The sequence below is a fragment of the Cheilinus undulatus genome, linkage group 6 (assembly GCF_018320785.1).
Source record: "Cheilinus undulatus linkage group 6, ASM1832078v1, whole genome shotgun sequence".
NCBI classification, from domain to species: Eukaryota; Metazoa; Chordata; class Actinopteri; order Labriformes; family Labridae; genus Cheilinus; species Cheilinus undulatus.
In genome coordinates this window covers 752383-773272 of record NC_054870.1, presented here as the reverse complement: position 1 = coordinate 773272, position 20890 = coordinate 752383, and the positions used below count along the sequence as shown (strand labels likewise).

The following is a 20890-nucleotide window of genomic DNA, read 5'->3' as shown; positions in this document are numbered from 1 at the left end:
GCCGCAAAAACAACTCTTCTTCAGTGTTTAACTGCCGGTGGCAAACCACCATAAGGGCGCAATACTGCCACCAAGTGGATGACTCGGCTATCACAACTGCTCAGGAACGGATAGTCATGGCTTAGCTGTTGATTTGCAACCATTTACACCATAAAGACCTTAAATGAGAAATAATTGTTTTCTGATTCTTAGCACGTTTTGGAAACAGGCTGGGTTGTCCAGCCCTGGTGTAAAAAAAAAGCTGCACAACTTTATTACTTGACCCAACATGTAAAGATTTCTGGCCAACTAATAATGTTACTCAGTCAAATTATTTCTTGACCTGAAGAACTGGATTACTTTATTTCCTTCCTCTTAAGCAGTGGTTCTCAACTGGTGGGTCGGGACCCAAAGATGGGTTGCGGAGCAGTTTTCTAGGTGTCTAAAAATAAACGTGGCAAAACATCTGAATTCCTTATTGGACACAGTCACAGATGAAAATATTGGCACCCCTGGAATTTTTCCAGGAAATACATCATTTCTCCCAGAAACTGTTGCAATCAATAAATGTTTTTGGTATACACATGTGTATTTCCTTTATGTTCATTGGATCAACACAAAAAATCAAAAGAAAAAAGACAAAATTGACATAATTTTACACAAAACTCAAAAAATGGGCTGGACAAAATTGTTGGCACCCTCAGCTTAATATTTGGTTGCACAACCTCAGAAAAAAATAACTGAAACCAATCACTTCCTATAACCATCAACAAGCTTCTTACTCCTCTCAGCTGGAATTTTGGACCACTCTTCTTCTCCAAACTGCTCCAGGTCTCTCAGATTTGAAGGGTGCTTCTTCAACAGCAGTTCTGAGATCTCTCCATAGGTGTTCAATGGGATTTAGATCTGGACTCATTGCTGGCCACTTCAGAACTCTCCAGCTTTGTCTCCAACCATTTCTTGGTGCTTTCTGAGGTATGTTTGGGGTCATTGTCCTGCTGGAACACCCATGACCTCTGACCCAGACCCAGCTATCTGACACTAGGCCCTACATTGCGGCCCAAAATTTTTTGATCGTCTCCAGATTTCATGATTCCTTGCACACAGTCAAGGCACCCAGTGCCAGAGGCAGCAAAACAACCCCAAAACATCCTTGAAGCTCCTCCATGTTTGACTGTAGGTACTGTGTTCTTTTCTTTGTAGGCCTCATTCTGTTTTCTGTGAACAGTAGAATGACGTGCTTTTCCAAAAAGCTCTACCTTAGTCTCATCTGTCCACTAAATGTTCTCCCAGAAGGATTGAGGCTTACTCAGGTACATTTTTACTAACTCCAGTCTGGCTATATTTAAGTCTCTTTGTCAGCAGTGGGGTTCTCCTGGGTCTCCTGCCATAGCGCTTCATCTCATTCAGATGACCACGTATGGTCCCAGCTGACACTTTTGCACCCTGAGTCTGCAGGACAGCCTGAATCTGTGTGGAAGTTGACTGAGGATGTTTATCCACCATTCCAACTATCCTGCGTTGCATTCTTTTGTCAGTTTTTCTCTTTTGTCCACGTCCAGGGAGATTAGCCACAGCTCCATGGTTATAAACTTCTTGATTATATTACACACAGTGGACGAAGGAATCTCAAGATCTCCGGAGATGGTCTTTGACTTTGAGATTGTTCATATTTTTCCACAGTTTTACTTCTTAAGTCCTCAGACAATTCTGGGCTCTTCTTTCTCTTCTCCATGCTTGGTGTGACACACACAGACACACAACACAAAAGTTGAATCAACTTTTACACATCCTAACTGGCTTCAGGTGTGATTTCTAGATTGCAGCACCTGTTACTGCCACAGGTGAGTTTAGCTTACCTGTGTTCTCCTGAGGTTCCACCATCCCCCTGCGGCACTGCAGCGAGTTTCTAATTAGCGCCTGCTTCAAGAGGCTGGCTCTCCCACTCCACAGTGTCAGAGTTTTGCAGACGACTCACCAGTGGTAACTCCTGCGCTCGACTCCCTTGATACTAAGTATCCTCTTGTGAATATTTCCAGTGCTTTTTGTGGACTTTAACTTACCTGTGTCTTTTTGCCTTCCAGTGCCTCACCCCTCACTCACCTGCCGCCCTGCTTAGCACTCTCTCCCACGATGAACTCACAGCACTCTGGACCTCGGACTCCCCCCCCTCCCCTCTGCTCCTTCAATAAATTGTTTAAAACTGTCATCCGTTTCTGCATTCTGGGTCAAACTACCACCTTACATCACAACAGGAAGTGATTGTTTTCAGTTATTTTTACCCAAAGGTGTGCAACCAAATATTAAGCTGAGGGTGCCAACAATTTTGTCCGGTCCATTTTTTTGAGTTCGGTGTAAAATTATGGCAATTTTGTCTTTTTTCTTCAGATTTTTTGTGTTGTTCCAATGCACATGAAGGAAATACACATGTGTATACCAAAAACTGTTGATTGCAACAGTTTCTGGGAGAAATGATGTATTTTCTGGAAAAATTCCAGGGGTGCCAATCCATGACTATATGGGCACATAAAAACATGTACATGTATGACTAACATATTGTGATTTTAGAATTTTTGCAAACAAATTGTTTTTTTTTCCAGAACAAAAAGTAAGTACAAAGATCTGACTTGACACGTGAACCTTAGTCACTGAATATAGTTCAAACCAAAAGACGTGTTGTGCTGAGTTAGAGAAGCAATAATTATAACAGCACAGAGTGTTTCTGTGGTGACAAGGAAGATTTTAATGTCATGTGGGAACATTTTTGCTTACCAGTAGGAAGAGAGGAAGGACTTGAGCTGAACCTCCCCCTACACCAGCTGCTTCACTTCCTTTTCCATCACTTGTAACAATAGAAACACACAAAAGTATGTCAGCCGAGAATCAGAAGCGTATCCTCTTTGCAACAAATAAGTGTTCCTAAAAACTTCTTCCATGCCACTAATGAGTTTTGTTATTTTGTATAGATGTGGCAGGGAGGTCATGAAGACTCAGGTAAAGACAACTGTAGAGCCATTAGAGCCTTTAAACCAATTCATGATTCACTCAGTGAGAGGGTAGCATCTTATTTGGAATCACTTATAGTACACATACATTGGCATATTACAGAGAAGGGGGTATCTGCAGGCAGTAGTTTCAGGACCGCAGATTCAGGACCGTAGATCTAGGGCTCTGGAGACAGGCTGAGATGGCGCTGCAGGAAAACACGCTTTGATGCAGCTGTCCATCATGTAGTGCAAAACTTGGATTTTCATCACTCCATGCGTTAATAAAGACTAAATGAACGCTTCCTGATTAAAGGTGACTTTTGAATGCTTTCTAACTGACTATATCGTCTCATTTATTAGAGGAAAAAGTTTAGCTAACTCAGTTATGTTTTCTTAGCTTAAAGCTATCTTTATGCTAAAAAGCCCACCATGAAAGATGACCACAGTAACGTTACTGAAGAGATGGAATTATGGTCGGCCGTAGAAAGACTCAGACGTGTACACGATCATTCAAAACCAGTCACCGACAGCAATACAGCAGATTTCCAGTTTCTAAGAGACTCACCTTCTGACAGTCCAGTTAAAGAAATCACCCGAGAAGATGCACCAGACAGCATAACTAATGCCACCCTCCTCGCGGCGATCAACGAAATTGTTGAAAATCAACCCTCTTCTCTTCAGAAACTTCAGAGCATCAAAAGATGCGTCAACAAAAATACAGACGCCACTCTGTCAACAACGCTGGGGGACGGCTGAGAAACCTTTCAAAGCAGATGGATCCTCCCGTTTCCGTGTTTCTCACCGGTGAATCCATCTCTCAAAGCTCCCGTCTGAATCGTTTGGGCCTGGTTAGAAAGTGACAGGACCAATCAGTGATGAGGGGCAGTACTTTTGGGCGCTGCGGAGACGTGATGTGAGCAAACAGCAACAAGAGGCCGGTGCAATGATGGAGGAAGTGATTAACATGGATGCTGTGAAAGCTTTTTTTAGAACTTGACGACATTTCTTCAACAAAGAAGAGCAGTGAGTTGTTTTCTTTTCACAAAACAAAGGTCATGTACTGAATGTCTACAGTCGCCATGGTTCACGTTATGCAGTTCTCTATGGAGTTTACTCCTCGGAAGCGGCCAAGTCACGTGTTTTGATGCTCTGATTGGCCCGTAAAGATGTGACAGAACATCCATCCAATCACCCTCCGAGTTTTTGTGCTGATGAAATCAGGCACATGGAAAGGGGCGAGTCCACCCACAGACAAAGCCCAGTAGCAAGCTTAGGCCATTCATGGACTCTAACAGAGTTCTTAGAGGTTGTCTAGCAAAAGCTCAACTCACAACAGACGAAACACATCCCATGCTCATTCCCAGTTAACGCCACATAACTCAGCTCATAATCAGACACTTTCGTGCACAAGTACACCACCAGGGCAGACACTTTACGGAAAGTGCCATCAGAGCTGCAGGCATCTGAATAGTGGGTGGGAAGAGAGTCATCAGTAGTGTTATCTTCAACTGTGTCACTAACTGTAGATTGAGAGGCAAGCATTAACAACAGATTATGTCAGATCTCCCAGATGACAGAATGCGTGCAGATCTCTCCTCAGAGAGGAGAGATCACAGAGTCATGGACACTGCAGCTTTCATAAATGCATTGTGTCGCTTGACTGCAATCAGAAGTGCTGCCAAACTGCTCTGACTGCGGCACTAACTTTGTGGACGCTTCAGGGAACTCCAGATTGACAAAAGAGGCTGTAACACTGACAAAACCACCCCTGCCTTGGAGACAGTGGCTGTGAATGTGTTTTTGACCCCCCACATGCCTCCAACATGACCCTATCTTTGGAACGCATGATTGGCATTAGTTGGCTGCAACATGGAAATGCAAAACTCAAACATGAGGTGTTAGTTTCATTCATGGCGGTAGTTACAGCAATAGTCAACGCAAGGCTGCTTACAATGGTTTCCCCTGGCAAAGCCAAACCTGGTGTTCAGCGTGGACGATTCAGGAATGGTTACAATGAAGTCCAAGACCACTTTCAAGACTTCAGAGCATCCTGAGGTCCTCACTCCCACCATGCTTCTCACACAAAAGGCTGGCATGCCTCCAGTAACAGGACCAGTTCACCCACCATGCCCTGTTTAGAGCAAAGTGGAGAGGTGAACAGCATCTGGCCAACGTCTTCTGGGGATGATGGAAGAGAGAGTACCTCAGTGGATTTCAAGGTCAGTGGAGGGTGCCAAAACCGAATCTTCAGATTGGAGATGTTGTTCTGCTTCAGGATGGGCAAGAGAAGAGGAATGACTGGCCTCTCAGGTTGGTAACAAAGACTTTCCCCAGCCAAGATGTAAGACTAAAGGCCGGCTCAGACTAGAAGAATTTAGCCAGATTTTAGCCCGACTGCTACGTGGCAGCTCATCTTCAAAACTCGGGCCTGATTTAGAGCATCAGGAACCACTAACGGTCTTGTAGTGTGACATAATTAAGGACATAATTAAGGACATGTCCACGACCACGATTCAACAAGACTAGCATATCAGAATTTTTCTTACATTGTCGTCTAGTTTAACACCTGATGTCAATGACGTGGATCCTGACATCTAACAACAGGAGTGTTTGCTCCTTATCTTTGCAACATCATTTGCTAGATTTATCACTTTTATCTCCTTTTATTTCCTTAAACTATGTGAATTTTATTTTATGTACGTCATCACATGCATACCTTAAGTTCTATCTGAAGGAGAGATATTGTCCTCCTTTTGATACTTCCATTCTTATTATCCATAATCCAATCCACAGTTGTTTCTCACTTTACTTTTTTACGAGCAAAAGACCGCTACGATCACACAGAGCACTTCTGTTGTAGAGTGATTGACACTCTTTGACCCGCCCCCTGACAGCCTGAACTCACTCTCAGTCATGGAGGCGGTGGTGACATCAGCATATGCTGAGCGGTCCAAATCACTCTTGTAGTGTGGCCAGGATGTTGGCCAAGACGGGGCAGGATTTTGGTCACATAGTCTGACATGGAGCCATCGTGAACGACCAAAAGAATCATGGAGTCTGAGCCGGCCTTAAGGAAGATCGAGGTGAAGGTCATTCGCAATGGTGAACAGAGACTGAACCTGAGACCCGTCAGTGAGGTTGTCCTGCTGATATTGAAGGACCACTCCTGAAGTACCCCTCATATCTTTTTGAAATTGTGGTTTTGGTTTAGTTGATATGACATCGCTCAGATGACCTGTGCCTCCTTTAAGCTCTGACATTGTATTTTGTATTTTTAGTTTTATGTCAGTTGATACTCATTTGTTCTTTAAGTATTCTCAGAATGTGCTTTAAAATGAAATAGATCAATTTCAGACTGGTTTATGGTGAACACTGCCCCCTGCTGGCTGTGTACAGTAAGCAGCAGCCTATTTTAGAAACTAGAAGCATTTTCTACAGGCACATAGAGTGGACAGTGCCTCTGTAGATCCCTGCTTCGTTTGTGCTATTAGAGGCATAATCTGTAAGTTTTTCTGAATGTTGATGCATGTTTGAGTTTTATTAAGTGAAGTGGATGCTTTAAAAATTGATATTCAGCAGCTGATAACAGGACGATTTCCTGTGGGGTACCAGAGAGAGACCTTTACTTTTTCTTTTGACTATACATGATTCATACTTAGCCTCCAGTAAAACAGTTTCATCTTCTTCCCGTATACTAATATGTTTCTGTCTGGTAATGATGTTCACAGATTGATCTCAGACATAAACACAGAATCAAATAAAGTGAACACTGGGTTAAAGGCAAGCTCAGACCACAGAAGAAAGCTCATCCATGATGTTCAGGCCCAGAAACCTGCGGACCAGGGGAAAAGACTTGATTCACTAAAATGAAACACTGCAGGAGAGGCGAGTCCTGTCTCTCTTCATTCAATAGATCCAGAGAAGATTCCATCAACAGAATTTAGAGGAATCTCCTCCGGAGGTCAGAAACATGCACATGTATGAAAAAGACTGATGTATGTATGCTGATGAAAATATTCAGACCAACCTACTTAGAAAAACCTAGGCAGCCCTTTGCATACATCCTTTTTGTAGATTAGCTAGAATAAAAACTGCTCCACTTTTTTAGTTCAAGAACAAAACATTAAAGTGAAATTAACTTACCTTTTCAAGTTGATTCAACAAAACTAATCTTTTTCAACTTAATATTTTCTTTGAAATGCGTGTAATTTCAGTTAAACTCAGCTTGTAAAACCTGACTCGTGCTTTCAGTTAAACACAATCATTTAGATGTTATGATTTATGATGGTGGTGTTCATTAGAAACACCTGTGAGTGCTTGCAGAGGGAGAATCTGCAGATGTTTCTGTCTGACTTTCCCTCATCACAGAAACGATCAGAGAATGGTTACATTTGTGACTACAAATGTAAGTCAGGCAGTCAGACTCCTTTTCAGGGAGTCCTCTTCACTCATGGTCAGACGTGTCGACCATCAGAGTCAACAATACTCCACCAGAAAGATGAACAAAGGAACCCCAGCAGTGATCTCTGTACAAACTCCTCTGATCACATTTAAACACATCTAAACACAGAAACACTCTGCCCCAGGGCATCATGGGAAATTTCTGCCTACATATCCCCAGATTTGAATCCCACCAATCGGATCCAGCATCACAGCCATGTCTTCAGTGTTTAGAAACACAGAGTGAAACCGAGTAATGGTAACAACGTCAGGCGTAGTTATGTGGATAAACTCTGGAAGATTGGCTAACATCACTGAAATTATTCTTGTTTTAGGAAAAAATCCCACAATGCCTTGTATTTTCAACAAAAGAAACTGACTAGAAAATTAAATTTACTGATGTCAAGCGATAAACTTGGATTTTTATCATTGATATCACAGATTAAATAAAGTTAGATTGACTTTTTTCCTAGATTCATTTTTCTCTCTGTATGCAAACATCCGGCTGTGGCTGCAAGTAGTGACGTTTTTCACAGCTAACATACTAAAGAAAGAAAACCATGTTTTATTCTTTACCTGACAAACATGCCGCATTTGACTGAAACACTTCAGTAGAACATCAGTGACAGTATTTGTTAAAGAACAACTCAAACAGCTCATGAAGACAAACATCTGCTGTCCTCATTTATTTAGATTTACATTCTCCATCACATAAAGACACAAAAATGACTTTTGAATTGTTTATTTCAAAGAAGATGAATCCTGTTAAACACGAGATGTAAACGTTCAGGGTGCTGGAGCTGAATGTTGATCCTGAATAAACACGCTGACAATTAAACAGAAAAACTGCTGAACAGAACCAGAGGACTGAAAACCATCAGAAACCCATAAAAACACAGGATCAGATTTCTGTTCATGTGGATCTAGAAACACAGCAGGAGAAACACTGAGCATCTCATTATTGATCACACCGAGGAAGACAGCTGCAAGTTCAAAATAAAGAATTATATATCAACAAAATCAGACATATTGACATTAAATTCACCATAACCATATTAAAATAAATGAAAATATACATTCATCCCTTTCTGCCTTATTAAAAACTGTTTTTAGCTTTATCATCATTCTACACTTGGAAAAATTAACATAGTGACCATTTAATAAAATTATATCTTTCTTTTTTATTTTGACTTTTTTTCCTCATAAGTTCAGATTTTTAAAGACAAGATAAAAACAGATCATAACCCCAAATAACATGATTGAACAGAAACATACAGCACCTAACAAATGTACTAGACCAGCTGTCATCTCTGTCTCAGAGACCATCCAGCATCATGAAGTGCTTTAATGCGGACTCTTTCATTTTCAGTCAGCTCTCCACGTTTTACCATTTTGAACAGGAATGAGGAATTTCAAACTGAATTCACCCAACTTTGAGCCGGCTCACTGGGCTTCTCTGAGAAGTCAGAAATGAATCAAGCATAACATTCAACCACTAAAACTCATTTTTCTCTTCAGGAATGACAGTAAATAACTATAATCTGACATATCAATCAGAAATATTAATGTGCTTTACTATTTTTTCAGTTTTTTTGTAAATCAGTAAATCTGAAAATTCATGGATAACAATAATAATTCAATTTTAGCATTAAAAATATCATTTGGGTTAAAGAGCTTCTACATATTGGTGTATTAACCATTGCAGAAACATCAAAATGATTTTGGTAATTACCAATGCTGTTAATTTAGGGCAGCTGTGGCAGAAACCTGACTTTGGTTAGGGTTAGGGTGCTCTAATACATTTGTTAAGCTCTGTATTTCTATAAGCAGAAGAGGAAACTTAAATGAAAACATTTTCAAAAAGGAGCTTCCTGCTCATAAACTCATAACCTGACCTTCTGCATCTGGTGTCAGTGTGTGTCCTGTCCCAGCCCAGACGGGACATGGGGGCACAGTAGTTATGGGATACCAGTGCTAATAATAGTGATAAACAAAGACTCGTGTCCAGACAGGAGACTCTTTGTATAAGGAACACTGATCAAGCTCAGTTTGAGACCTCTAAGGCAGGGGTTCTCAACCTTTTCAGCCCACCACCCCCAAAATAAAGGTTCCAGGGACTGGGGACCCCACTGTACCTGAAGGTGTTTGAACACAGCCATGCATAATGGCTGCTCTAAAGCATTAGACATTGTTTCTCTGCAACAGAAAACCTGAATAATGAGGCGTTAGCAGCGTTGCATGCTGGTGTCTTTGCAGCATTTCAGTAGAAAGCTAGACGTAGAAGTGTTGGTGTTTACATCTACGTATGCTTTAACACGACTGCCCGTGTTTGAAGAAAGGCCTCTGTCAGTCCAGTCTGTGCAAGTTTCTCTGACTGAGAGCATCCTTGGAGGTGAATCAGCTCACTGAGTCAAATGTGTGTTAAATACACTCTAAAAAAGGCTTCCAGGATGTTTCGGGGCTGAAAAATAATCCAAAGAGCACCTGAGTCTGCCATTGGTCTAAAATCTGACAAACATTTCTGATAAAATAATTAGATTTTTTTAAAATAATGATTTACTTTACTACTATTGGTCTGTTAAAGGGGAGACAAGTTAACACTTACTACCTACAGTAGAGGCACTTTACTGTATTAAGACTGTCGGGGCGGTCTCAGAGTGTCGATCACTCTACAACAGAAGTGCTCTGTGACTGCAGCGGTCTTAGGCTTTTAGAGGAGAAAACAAGAAACAGTTATGGACTGGGTTATTGATAACAGTTCTGGATGTTTCTAGAGGAGGACAATGAGGGCGGGCTCTCCTTCAGACAGAACTGAAAGTCTGCATGTGATAGCATAAATGAATAAAATAAAATGTACAGATTAGTCTCCCAGCAGGAGAAAATACGGGACTCTGGTAAATGATGATGGAAAAAAAGAACCGATGCTCTCCTGTTGGTAGACGTCAGGATTCAGGTTGTTGGCGTCAGGTCAGACTAGACGATGGTGTAAGAACATTTCTGACATGCTGGTCTTGTCGAGTCGTGGTTGTGGGGCGTCTCCGATGTGTTTATTATGTTAGACTTTAAGGTCATGATTTGACTATGGGCTGCGACGTTGCAGTTGGTCTAAAATCAGGCTGACTTGGTGTAGTCTGAGCAGCCTTTAACTAGAGTTGCACTCATTACTCTGCTTGTTCCTGAATGAAGCATTTTTAAGAAGATCTACAGTTGTGTTATTAGAGGGCAGACTCTTTCTATTACATTTCTCTGTTTCATTGATGCTCTTCAGTACAACTAGAATGTAATTATCAAACAAAATGCCTAGTAGGCTAAAATCATCACCGACACCTCTGTGGTCCACAGGTGAGTGACGTTATGGTAGTTTACCTGCAAGTGGCCAATAGCATTACTTTAAAAAGCCTAAATAGTTCCCAGTGCATTTCTGCACATGTAATGCCATTCAGACATTCAGAGTCTTTTCATTTCTCTCTGACGTTGGCAGCCTCTCTCCCTCGTTCTCCAGGAAGCCTACCTCTGTCTCTGAACGTCAGCTGTACGTCTCCATCTCTTTGTCCATGGCCTCTGCGTTGTTCTCCAGGTCATACGTGGCCCATTTGTTGAGCCTGCTGTACAGAGGCAGCCCCTTCTTCTCCCTGTAGAGGTAGACTCCGGTCACTCGGTTCCAGTTCGTGCTGCAGATAGGACTGGCATTCTGATATTCAGCCAGCTGCTCCTTCTCCTCCTTACTGAAAACTGCAAAACCAAAGAAGCTCTTAATGTTCTCTGCAGCCAGAAGACGAGCATGGACTTCTGCGGTGCGCTGGAAGAGGCTCTTTTCTTGAGATCGGTACAGGTGCCAGTAGTCCTCTTGTTGGTAGCCCAGTGGAGAAGAGCACCGCTTCATACACAGCATGAGGAAAACAGCCAGAGACATTCCTGCCACCAACAGCCAGCCTATTAACTGAGAAGAGGGACAGGTGTGAATGCAACACCTTGGAAGGCTGCTGCACTGTAATGAAAGTACATCTTTATTGAACGTGTACTCTGAGTACTGAAAACTGAGTAGAGATGATGAGTTGCATGGTGAAATACAATCGTTCATTCCTGGCAGTAACAACATGAGAATATGGATCTCCATCCAGGTTGTCCAGGTAGAGTCACACCTTTATAACAAAGTGAAATACAGCTGCTGTTTTTAGATGTGACGTGGAATCAGAATCTCTCTCTGTGTGTAGTTAAAGCCAGGCTCATGTTGTTGACAGAAAGATAAAATTAGGGCTTTTAGTTGCTGTGTTTTTACTCATTATTTGATGTTTTTCAAAATGTACTCAAAAAAGTACATGAACCCAAAAGGCTATTCAATTACAATCATTTGAGTAAATGTAATAAGTTTCTTTCTCTCTCGATAATTGGTCCACACACTTGGGTCTATGTGGACCAATCATCAGTGGCAAAAAGCTTTGGATGGGGTCATGCATCCCGCTTTTATCCAGCTTCTGCCCTGTTATGTACCATAAGACTGAACAGTAGAAGCATTCAGTTCTGTCTATTTAATAATCCATAATAGCTTTTTCAGCTCTATTTTCTGATGTAACACATTTTTATTCTTGATCTGCAGTTTTCTTAGAATGCCTTTGGGCATTAGACACTTTTGCACCAAGAGTGAAGTTACTAACTGGGTTAGAGCAGTCCTGCCACAGTGGACAGGGCAGTGGCCATGATGGAAGAGGACTTCTTCCTGGTTCAGTGCAAAAGTATGTGCTAGAAATGAGGGAAGCTGCCATGAATGAGGAACACTTTACGAAAAGAACTTCAACATATGAGTTACATTTAGACAGAAATAGTACATTTTCCTAACCTGACACGCCAGATGGATTTGTTTCACACATCCATCCGGGAAAGCTTCAATAGGAAACATTTGGGTAAAGGCAGAGGCTTTGAAAAAAACTCAGAGTGTGATTGGGTGAATGTTCTATCTGTTACATCTCTACGGGCCAGTCAGAGCAAAAAACACGTTACGTAGCTGGTATCGAGCTGCGTGTGCTCAGCTACTGAGGAATAACGTGAAACATGGCGACTAAAGACATGTAAGTACTCAACTTTTGTGGTTTTTGAAAAGAAAACAACTCACTGCTGTTCTTTGTTCTTCTTTTAACAAAGAAACTTTGTCAAGTTCTGATAAAACTGGCGCTATAGCAGCATCCACGCTAATCTCTTCCTCCATAACTGCACCAGCTCTTGCTGCTGCTTGTTTACGTCACGACTCTGCTGCGCCTGAAAGTACCGCCCCTCATCCTTGATTGGTCCTGTCACTTTCTAACCCGCCCCAAACAGTTCAGATGGGAGCGTTGCAAGATGGATTCACCAGTGAAAAACAAGGAAACGGGCGTATCCATCTGCTTTTCAAGGTTAACATTTTGAACAGTGAAATTTAACTTTTGACAGTTAGATTAACCAGACTTAAATGTATGAAAAAAATTAAGAAGCTATAACCTAAAATACCTTAATAACTGCTACTAAACCAATACTGGTTTTACAGTTATCGTAAATGTTTACTAAATCAGATACCTCTGAGAGTTTGAGTCCGTTTAACGCATCAGGGGTTGTGGTCTAGTTTTAGTCCATAACAGTGCTCACATTTTAGTCTAGTTTTAGTCCATAACAGTCCTCACATTTTAGTCTAGTTTTAGTCCATAACAGTCCTCACATTTTAGTCTAGGTTTAGTCCATAACAGTCCTCACATTTTAGTCTAGTTTTAGTCCATAACAGTCCTCACATTTTAGTCTAGTTTTAGTCCATAACAGTCCTCACATTTTAGTCTAGTTTTAGTCCATAACAGTCCTCACATTTTAGTCTAGGTTTAGTCCATAACAGTCCTCACATTTTAGTCTAGTTTTAGTCCATAACAGTCCTCACATTTTAGTCTAGTTTTAGTCCATAACGGTCCTCACATTTTAGTCTAGTTTTAGTCCATAACAGTCCTCACATTTTAGTCTAGTTTTAGTCCATAACAGTCCTCACATTTTAGTCTAGTTTTAGTCCATAACAGTCCTCACATTTTAGTCTAGTTTTAGTCCATAACGGTCCTCACATTTTAGTCTAGTTTTAGTCCATAACAGTCCTCACATTTTAGTCTAGTTTTAGTCCATAACAGTCCTCACATTTTAGTCTAGTTTTAGTCCATAACAGTCCTCACATTTTAGTCTAGTTTTATTCCATAACAGTCCTCACATTTTAGTCTAGTTTTAGTCCATAACAGTCCTCACATTTTAGTCTAGTTTTATTCCATAACAGTCCTCACATTTTAGTCTAGTTTTAGTCCATAACACGCCTCACAATTTAGTCTAGTTAGTCCACAACAGTCCTCACATTTTAGTCTAGTTTTAGTCCATAACAGTCCTCACATTTTAGTCTAGTTTTAGTCCATAACAGTCCTCACATTTTAGTCTAGTTTTAGTCCATAACAGTCCTCACATTTTAGTCTAGTTTTAGTCCATAACAGTCCTCACATTTTAGTCTAGTTTTAGTCCATAACAGTCCTCACATTTTAGTCTAGTTTTATTCCATAACAGTCCTCACATTTTAGTCTAGGTTTAGTCCATAACAGTCCTCACATTTTAGTCTAGTTTTATTCCATAACAGTCCTCACATTTTAGTCTAGTTTTAGTCCATAACACGCCTCACAATTTAGTCTAGTTAGTCCACAACAGTCCTCACATTTTAGTCTAGTTTTAGTCCATTAAAGTCCTCACATTTTAGTCTAGTTTAGTCCATAACAGTCCTCACAATTTAGTCTAGGTTTAGTCCATAACACGCCTCACAATTAAGTCTAGGTTTAGTCCATAACAGTCCTCACATTTTAGTCTTGTTTTAGTCCATAACACGCCTCACAATTTAGTCTAGGTTTAGTCCATAACAGTCCTCACATTTTAGTCTAGTTTTAGTCCATAACAGTCCTCACATTTTAGTCTAGTTTTTGTCCATAACAGTCCTCACATTTTAGTCTAGTTTTATTCCATAACAGTCCTCACAATTTAGTCTAGTTTTAGTCCATAACACGCCTCACAATTTAGTCTAGTTTTAGTCCATAACACGCCTCACAATTTAGTCTAGTTTTAGTCCATAACAGTCCTCACATTTTAGTCTAGTTTTAGTCCATAACAGTCCTCACATTTTAGTCTAGTTTTAGTCCATAACAGTCCTCACATTTTAGTCTAGTTTTAGTCCATAACAGTCCTCACATTTTAGTCTAGTTTTAGTCCATAACAGTCCTCACAATTTAGTCTAGTTTTAGTCCATAACAGTCCTCACAATTTAGTCTAGTTTTAGTCCATAACACGCCTCACAATTTAGTCTAGTTAGTCCACAACAGTCCTCACATTTTAGTCTAGTTTTAGTCCATTAAAGTCCTCACATTTTAGTCTAGTTTTATTCCATAACAGTCCTCACAATTTAGTCTAGGTTTAGTCCATAACACGCCTCACAATTTAGTCTAGGTTTAGTCCATAACAGTCCTCACATTTTAGTCTTGTTTTAGTCCATAACACGCCTCACAATTTAGTCTAGGTTTAGTCCATAACAGTCCTCACATTTTAGTCTAGTTTTAGTCCATAACACGCCTCACATTTGAGTCTAGTTTTAGTCCATAACAGTCCTCACATTTTAGTCTAGTTTTAGTCCATAACAGTCCTCACATTTTAGTCTAGTTTTAGTCCATAACAGTCCTCACATTTTAGTCTAGTTTTAGTCCATAACAGTCCTCACAATTTAGTCTAGTTTTAGTCCATAACAGTCCTCACAATTTAGTCTAGTTTTAGTCCATAACACGCCTCACAATTTAGTCTAGTTAGTCCACAACAGTCCTCACATTTTAGTCTAGTTTTAGTCCATTAAAGTCCTCACATTTTAGTCTAGTTTTATTCCATAACAGTCCTCACAATTTAGTCTAGGTTTAGTCCATAACACGCCTCACAATTTAGTCTAGGTTTAGTCCATAACAGTCCTCACATTTTAGTCTTGTTTTAGTCCATAACACGCCTCACAATTTAGTCTAGGTTTAGTCCATAACAGTCCTCACATTTTAGTCTAGTTTTAGTCCATAACAGTCCTCACATTTTAGTCTAGTTTTAGTCCATAACAGTCCTCACATTTTAGTCTAGTTTTAGTCCATAACACGCCTCACAATTTAGTCTAGTTTTAGTCCATAACAGTCCTCACATTTGAGTCTAGTTTTAGTCCATAACAGTCCTCACATTTTAGTCTAGTTTTAGTCCATAACAGTCCTCACATTTTAGTCTAGTTTTAGTCCATAACAGTCCTCACATTTTAGTCTAGTTTTAGTCCATAACAGTCCTCACAATTTAGTCTAGTTTTAGTCCATAACAGTCCTCACAATTTAGTCTAGTTTTAGTCCATAACACGCCTCACAATTTAGTCTAGTTAGTCCACAACAGTCCTCACATTTTAGTCTAGTTTTAGTCCATTAAAGTCCTCACATTTTAGTCTAGTTTAGTCCATAACAGTCCTCACAATTTAGTCTAGGTTTAGTCCATAACACGCCTCACAATTTAGTCTAGGTTTAGTCCATAACAGTCCTCACATTTTAGTCTTGTTTTAGTCCATAACACGCCTCACAATTTAGTCTAGGTTTAGTCCATAACAGTCCTCACATTTTAGTCTAGTTTTAGTCCATAACAGTCCTCACATTTTAGTCTAGTTTTTGTCCATAACAGTCCTCACATTTTAGTCTAGTTTTATTCCATAACACGCCTCACAATTTAGTCTAGTTTTAGTCCATAACACGCCTCACAATTTAGTCTAGTTTTATTCCATAACACACCTCACATTTTAGTCTAGTTTTAGTCCATAACAGTCCTCACATTTTAGTCTAGTTTTAGTCCATAACAGTCCTCACATTTTAGTCTAGGTTTAGTCCATAACAGTCCTCACAATTTAGTCTAGTTTTAGTCCATAACAGTCCTCACATTTTAGTCTAGTTTTAGTCCATAACACGCCTCACAATTTAGTCTAGTTTTAGTCCATAACGGTCCTCACATTTTAGTCTAGTTTTAGTCCATAACAGTCCTCACATTTTAGTCCATAACGGTCCTCACATTTTAGTCTAGTTTTAGTCCATAACAGTCCTCACATTTTAGTCCATAACGGTCCTCACATTTTAGTCTAGTTTTAGTCCATAACAGTCCTCACATTTTAGTCTAGTTTTAGTCCATAACACGCCTCACAATTTAGTCTAGTTTTAGTCCATAACAGTCCTCACATTTTAGTCTAGTTTTAGTCCATAACACGCCTCACAATTTAGTCTAGTTTTAGTCCATAACAGTCCTCACATTTTAGTCTAGTTTTAGTCCATAACAGTCCTCACATTTTAGTCTAGTTTTAGTCCATAACAGTCCTCACATTTTAGTCTAGTTTTATTCCATAACACGCCTCACATTTGAGTCTAGTTTTAGTCCATAACAGTCCTCACATTTGAGTCTAGTTTTAGTCCACAACAGTCCTCACATTTGAGTCTAGTTAGTCCACAACAGTCCTCACATTTGAGTCTAGTTTTAGTCCACAACAGTCCTCACATTTGAGTCTAGTTTTAGTCCACAACAGTCCTCACATTTGAGTCTAGTTTTAGTCCACAACAGTCCTCACATTTTAGTCTAGTTAGTCCACAACAGTCCTCACATTTGAGTCTAGTTTTAGTCCACAACAGTCCTCACATTTGAGTCTAGTTAGTCCACAACAGTCCTCACATTTGAGTCTAGTTTTAGTCCACAACAGTCCTCACATTTGAGTCTAGTTTTAGTCCATAACAGTCCTCACATTTGAGTCTTTAGTCCAGGCATTCATGCTACTGCTTTTATTTGTCACCAAGTCACAGTGGTGCGTTCTACACCCCCTGCCAAACCTGGGGTCCCTGCTTTCTACAGCTGAGAAGCAGAAAGCTACAGCTGTGTGTATTTTGACAGAGTTACCAGCAGTGTAGAAATGTCATTGATTTGAATGTCTGATGAAATCTAAATGACATTTTTGTCTAGTTTTTAGTCCTCCTGATCAACGACAGTATAGTTGTGTTAGCTTAAGCGAGATGACCTTTAGCTAACATAGCTACATAGATAATGTATCTACATAGCTTACACAGCTGCTTTGTGAGTTATGTTAGCTATTTAGCTCTGTTTTACATAGCTAAATTAGCTTTAGCCAAGTGAGCTTTAGCAAACATAGCTAAAGCCAACTTGGCTACACAGATAATCTTGATAAGGAGGGTTATTTAGCTGCTTTGATAGCTTCACTTTAGCCCTATTGGCTATGATGCTACATGGTCTAAGTGGTTTATGCAGGTAACAGGGCTACGCAAGCTTTATGCTGGCCATGGCAGAATGTATTTATGAGGGAAAAACCTTTTTCTAATCAGATTTTGGTGTCCTAACCCTTAACATATGACTAATCTGATTTTATTTTGAATGTTTTAGTGTGTATTTCTGTTTTGAGATGAACGTTCTGTGAGAGTGGCTGACTGAAATAAACGGTCTACAGCAAGGCTGTCTTGGAAACCCTGCCAGACTGCCAACAACCATGGCACGCTCACTTTAACCTTTCTTCCCCTACTGATGCTCAGTTTGAACTTCAGCACATTGTCTTGACCATGTCTGCATACTTTAAAGCAAGGGTTCCTGCCATGCGATTGGTTGGTTAGATATTTATGCTAATGAGCAGTTGAACAGGTGTACCTAATGAAGTGGTTTGACATTCCTTACCAGAGCAGAGTTATTATTCATAACAGTAGGAGACAAGCTGTCAAAGAACATAAAGAATCCACTACCTGTGATTCATATTTCAGTAGACGTTCGATCTCAGCCCTGAAGCCCTGCAGTTCCTCTGAAACACTTCCTTTACATGGCAGTTTTGCCATGACCTCTGACCCTTTGACTGTGGGGAAGCCCTCCGCCGTGGTGGAGTTCACAAACTCACTGAGGGCACACGTGTACGCCTCACCCTGCAGCAGAGAGATCACCACCCAGGTAAGAGGAGCGACCACAGCCTGACCGAAGATGGTTCCCAGCAGAGCAAAGCCTGCAGCTCCTGACAGCTTCCGGCACTTTCTGAGCCGGCATTCAGACACTACATCCCAGGTGCTTTTGTTCAACATTATTCCCACAAGAAAAAGAGCTAGAGCAGGAACGCCAATGGCAGCCAGGCCGTAGCGGTAGTTTCTCCCAGAGGAACATGGACAATTAAAGGCAAACACGTTGTAGGCGGTCTGGCTGGCTACGGTGCCCAGAGCGATCAGACCGTTAAAGATCATCACATCTTTACTCTTGAAGAAGAGGGACACAAACTTAAAGTTCTCTGCGACCAGGGCAGCAGCAGCCATGTTGGGATCTTCAGTGAGAGCTGAACTGAAGCAGTTTTATAAAAAGATGATCCAGACTGCAGTGAGAGAAAGAAAAGAGGAATGGTTGAACAAAAAGCATAGCAAGAAAAAAAACAGTTTTAGATGAGCATGCTGCTTTTAATATTAACTAGTCCTAAAAATAAATCCTGTCATGTGAAACAAAGAGTGACTGTCAGAGAAAGTCATGCAAACTCACGCTCTGGTGGTGTCCTGAGGCCACGATGTGTCTCAGCCCTCATACTCCATAACAGGCATCGTGTAGAGAGATATCTCAGGGAAAACTATAAAAATACATTGAGTCTGAAAGGAAAAAACATGCAAGAAAGTAAAGAGAAACCGCTTCTTTTAGGACCAACTTTGAGAGTGTCAGCCCGGGCACCAGAGATGACTCACAGTCAGGAACTGCCCTCATGTTTCCTCCCCAGAGAAAAAAAGTTCTGTAAGTGAAAACATGTGCCGTAGACCACAGAGCAATAAGGCAGCCAATCAGAGCAGAGCAGGGACTGAGCAGCAGAAACACATCACAGAAATAAATCATAGTCACAGATGTACATATCAGGAAGCTGTGGGCAGAAGTCACCTGACCTCCTTCAGGCATCGGCAGAGGCAGCACTGTTGTCTTCATATAATCCTAGACTCAACAGTTACAGCTGCTTCAAAATCAGTTCAGGAAAACAGTTTTTCAGCTCTGTCTGTCAGAGTTAATGAAACACATGTTCAGTCTAAACACGAAGATCTTCATATGGTGTCATCTCAGCTTTTAATAGATAAAATGAAGGTATGTTTTCACCTATGAACGGCGTGTTTGTTCTGGTTAATTGTTGTACTGATCAGTCCTTCCTCCCCCACATCACTAACACCTTTAAGTCTTTGAAATGGACTTACTTTGGCTGACGTGGTCAGAATTAAAATAAGTGAAAGACTTAGGAGAAAACTGCAGTGGTTAATTGTCTATTTAACTTAAGTCATACTCAAAGAATGTATTCCCACTGCTAAAAACATTTGACCTCAGTTGTTTTGGGAATTTTCAGCTTGTTGGGTTTTACAGTGCAGGATTCTTTTGCACATGTTCCTGGTATTACTTTTGCACCATGAGTGAAGTGACCCACTCAGTTAGAGAGAGGAGCGAATGTGGTACCACAAGATTAGTGTGCTGAATGCAAGGCAAAAATACTACATGGTTAAAAACACCAATCAGTGCTTTTTATACACGGACACGGAGTGGTGCTGGGGGAATAACACCTGCCTACTGACCCACTGACCAACCAACCATGTACCTTGATTTGCTGTTAGAAATTGGATTAAAACAGAATTCTTAAATATAGTAAATATGTACAGCACCTAACAAATGTACTAGACCAGCTGTCATCTCTGTCTCAGAGACCATCCAGCATCATGAAGTGCTTTAATGCAGACTCTTTCATTGTCAGTCAGCTCTCCACGTTTTACCATTTTGAACAGGAATGAGGAATTTCAAACTGAATTCACCCAACTTTGAGCCGGCTCACTGGGCTTCTCTGAGAAGTCAGAAATGAATCAAGCATAACATTCAAGCACTAAAACTCATTTTTCTGTTCAGGAATGACAGTAAATAACTATAATCTGACACATTAATCAGAAATATTAATGTGCTTTACTATTTTTTCAGTTTTTTTGTAAATCAGTAAATTTGAAAATTCATGGATAACAATAATAATTCAATTTTAGCATTAAAAATATCATTTGGGTTAAAGAGCTTCTACATATTGGTGTATTAACCATTGCAGAAACATAAAAATGATTTAGGTAATTAGCAATGCTGTTAATTAAGGGCAGCTGTGGCAGAAACCTGACTTTGGTTAGGGTTAGGGTGCTCTATATATAAAACACATACACAATGCACAGTAATATTAAGTTACTCTGATAAAGGTGAAATACCTCTGCCTAACTAAAACCTTTCATTTGGGTTAGTTCTACTTAAAATTGTCATGTTCTAGGTGATGACAGTATCTTTAGTAATGTAATACATACTCTAAAGCCTTTCTCAAGATTAGTTTACCTTACATGTAAGTCCTATATAAGTCTAATATTATGTTCAATAGTTAAGTATATTTTATTATA

The 20890-nt window shown here is 40.3% G+C and overlaps 1 protein-coding gene across 1 annotated transcript; it reads right to left on the bottom strand.

The window, feature by feature from the left end:
• Positions 1-9136: 9136 nt before the first annotated feature.
• Positions 9137-19197, bottom strand: LOC121511300 (calcium homeostasis modulator protein 2-like). The gene is made up of 3 exons (XM_041789919.1): positions 18987-19197; positions 18218-18825; positions 9137-11346 (listed from the first exon to the last, which is right to left on the bottom strand). The coding sequence occupies exons 2-3, from the start codon at positions 18767-18769 to the stop codon at positions 10933-10935; spliced, it is 966 nt and encodes a 321-aa protein (XP_041645853.1). The 5' UTR covers positions 18770-18825; positions 18987-19197; the 3' UTR covers positions 9137-10932.
• Between the last annotated feature and the right edge of the window lie 1693 nt (positions 19198-20890).

What these genes read in the sequence shown, in the direction of transcription:
- LOC121511300 (XM_041789919.1), bottom strand. Translation starts at nt 18,769, where the DNA reads ATGGCTGCTGCTGCCCTGGTCGCAGAGAACTTTAAGTTTGTGTCCCTC. An exon ending in TACTGAAATATGAATCACAG is followed by an intron (nt 11,347 to 18,217) that starts GTAGTGGATTCT and finishes CCCTCTTCTCAG; the next exon opens with TTAATAGGCTGGCTGTTGGT.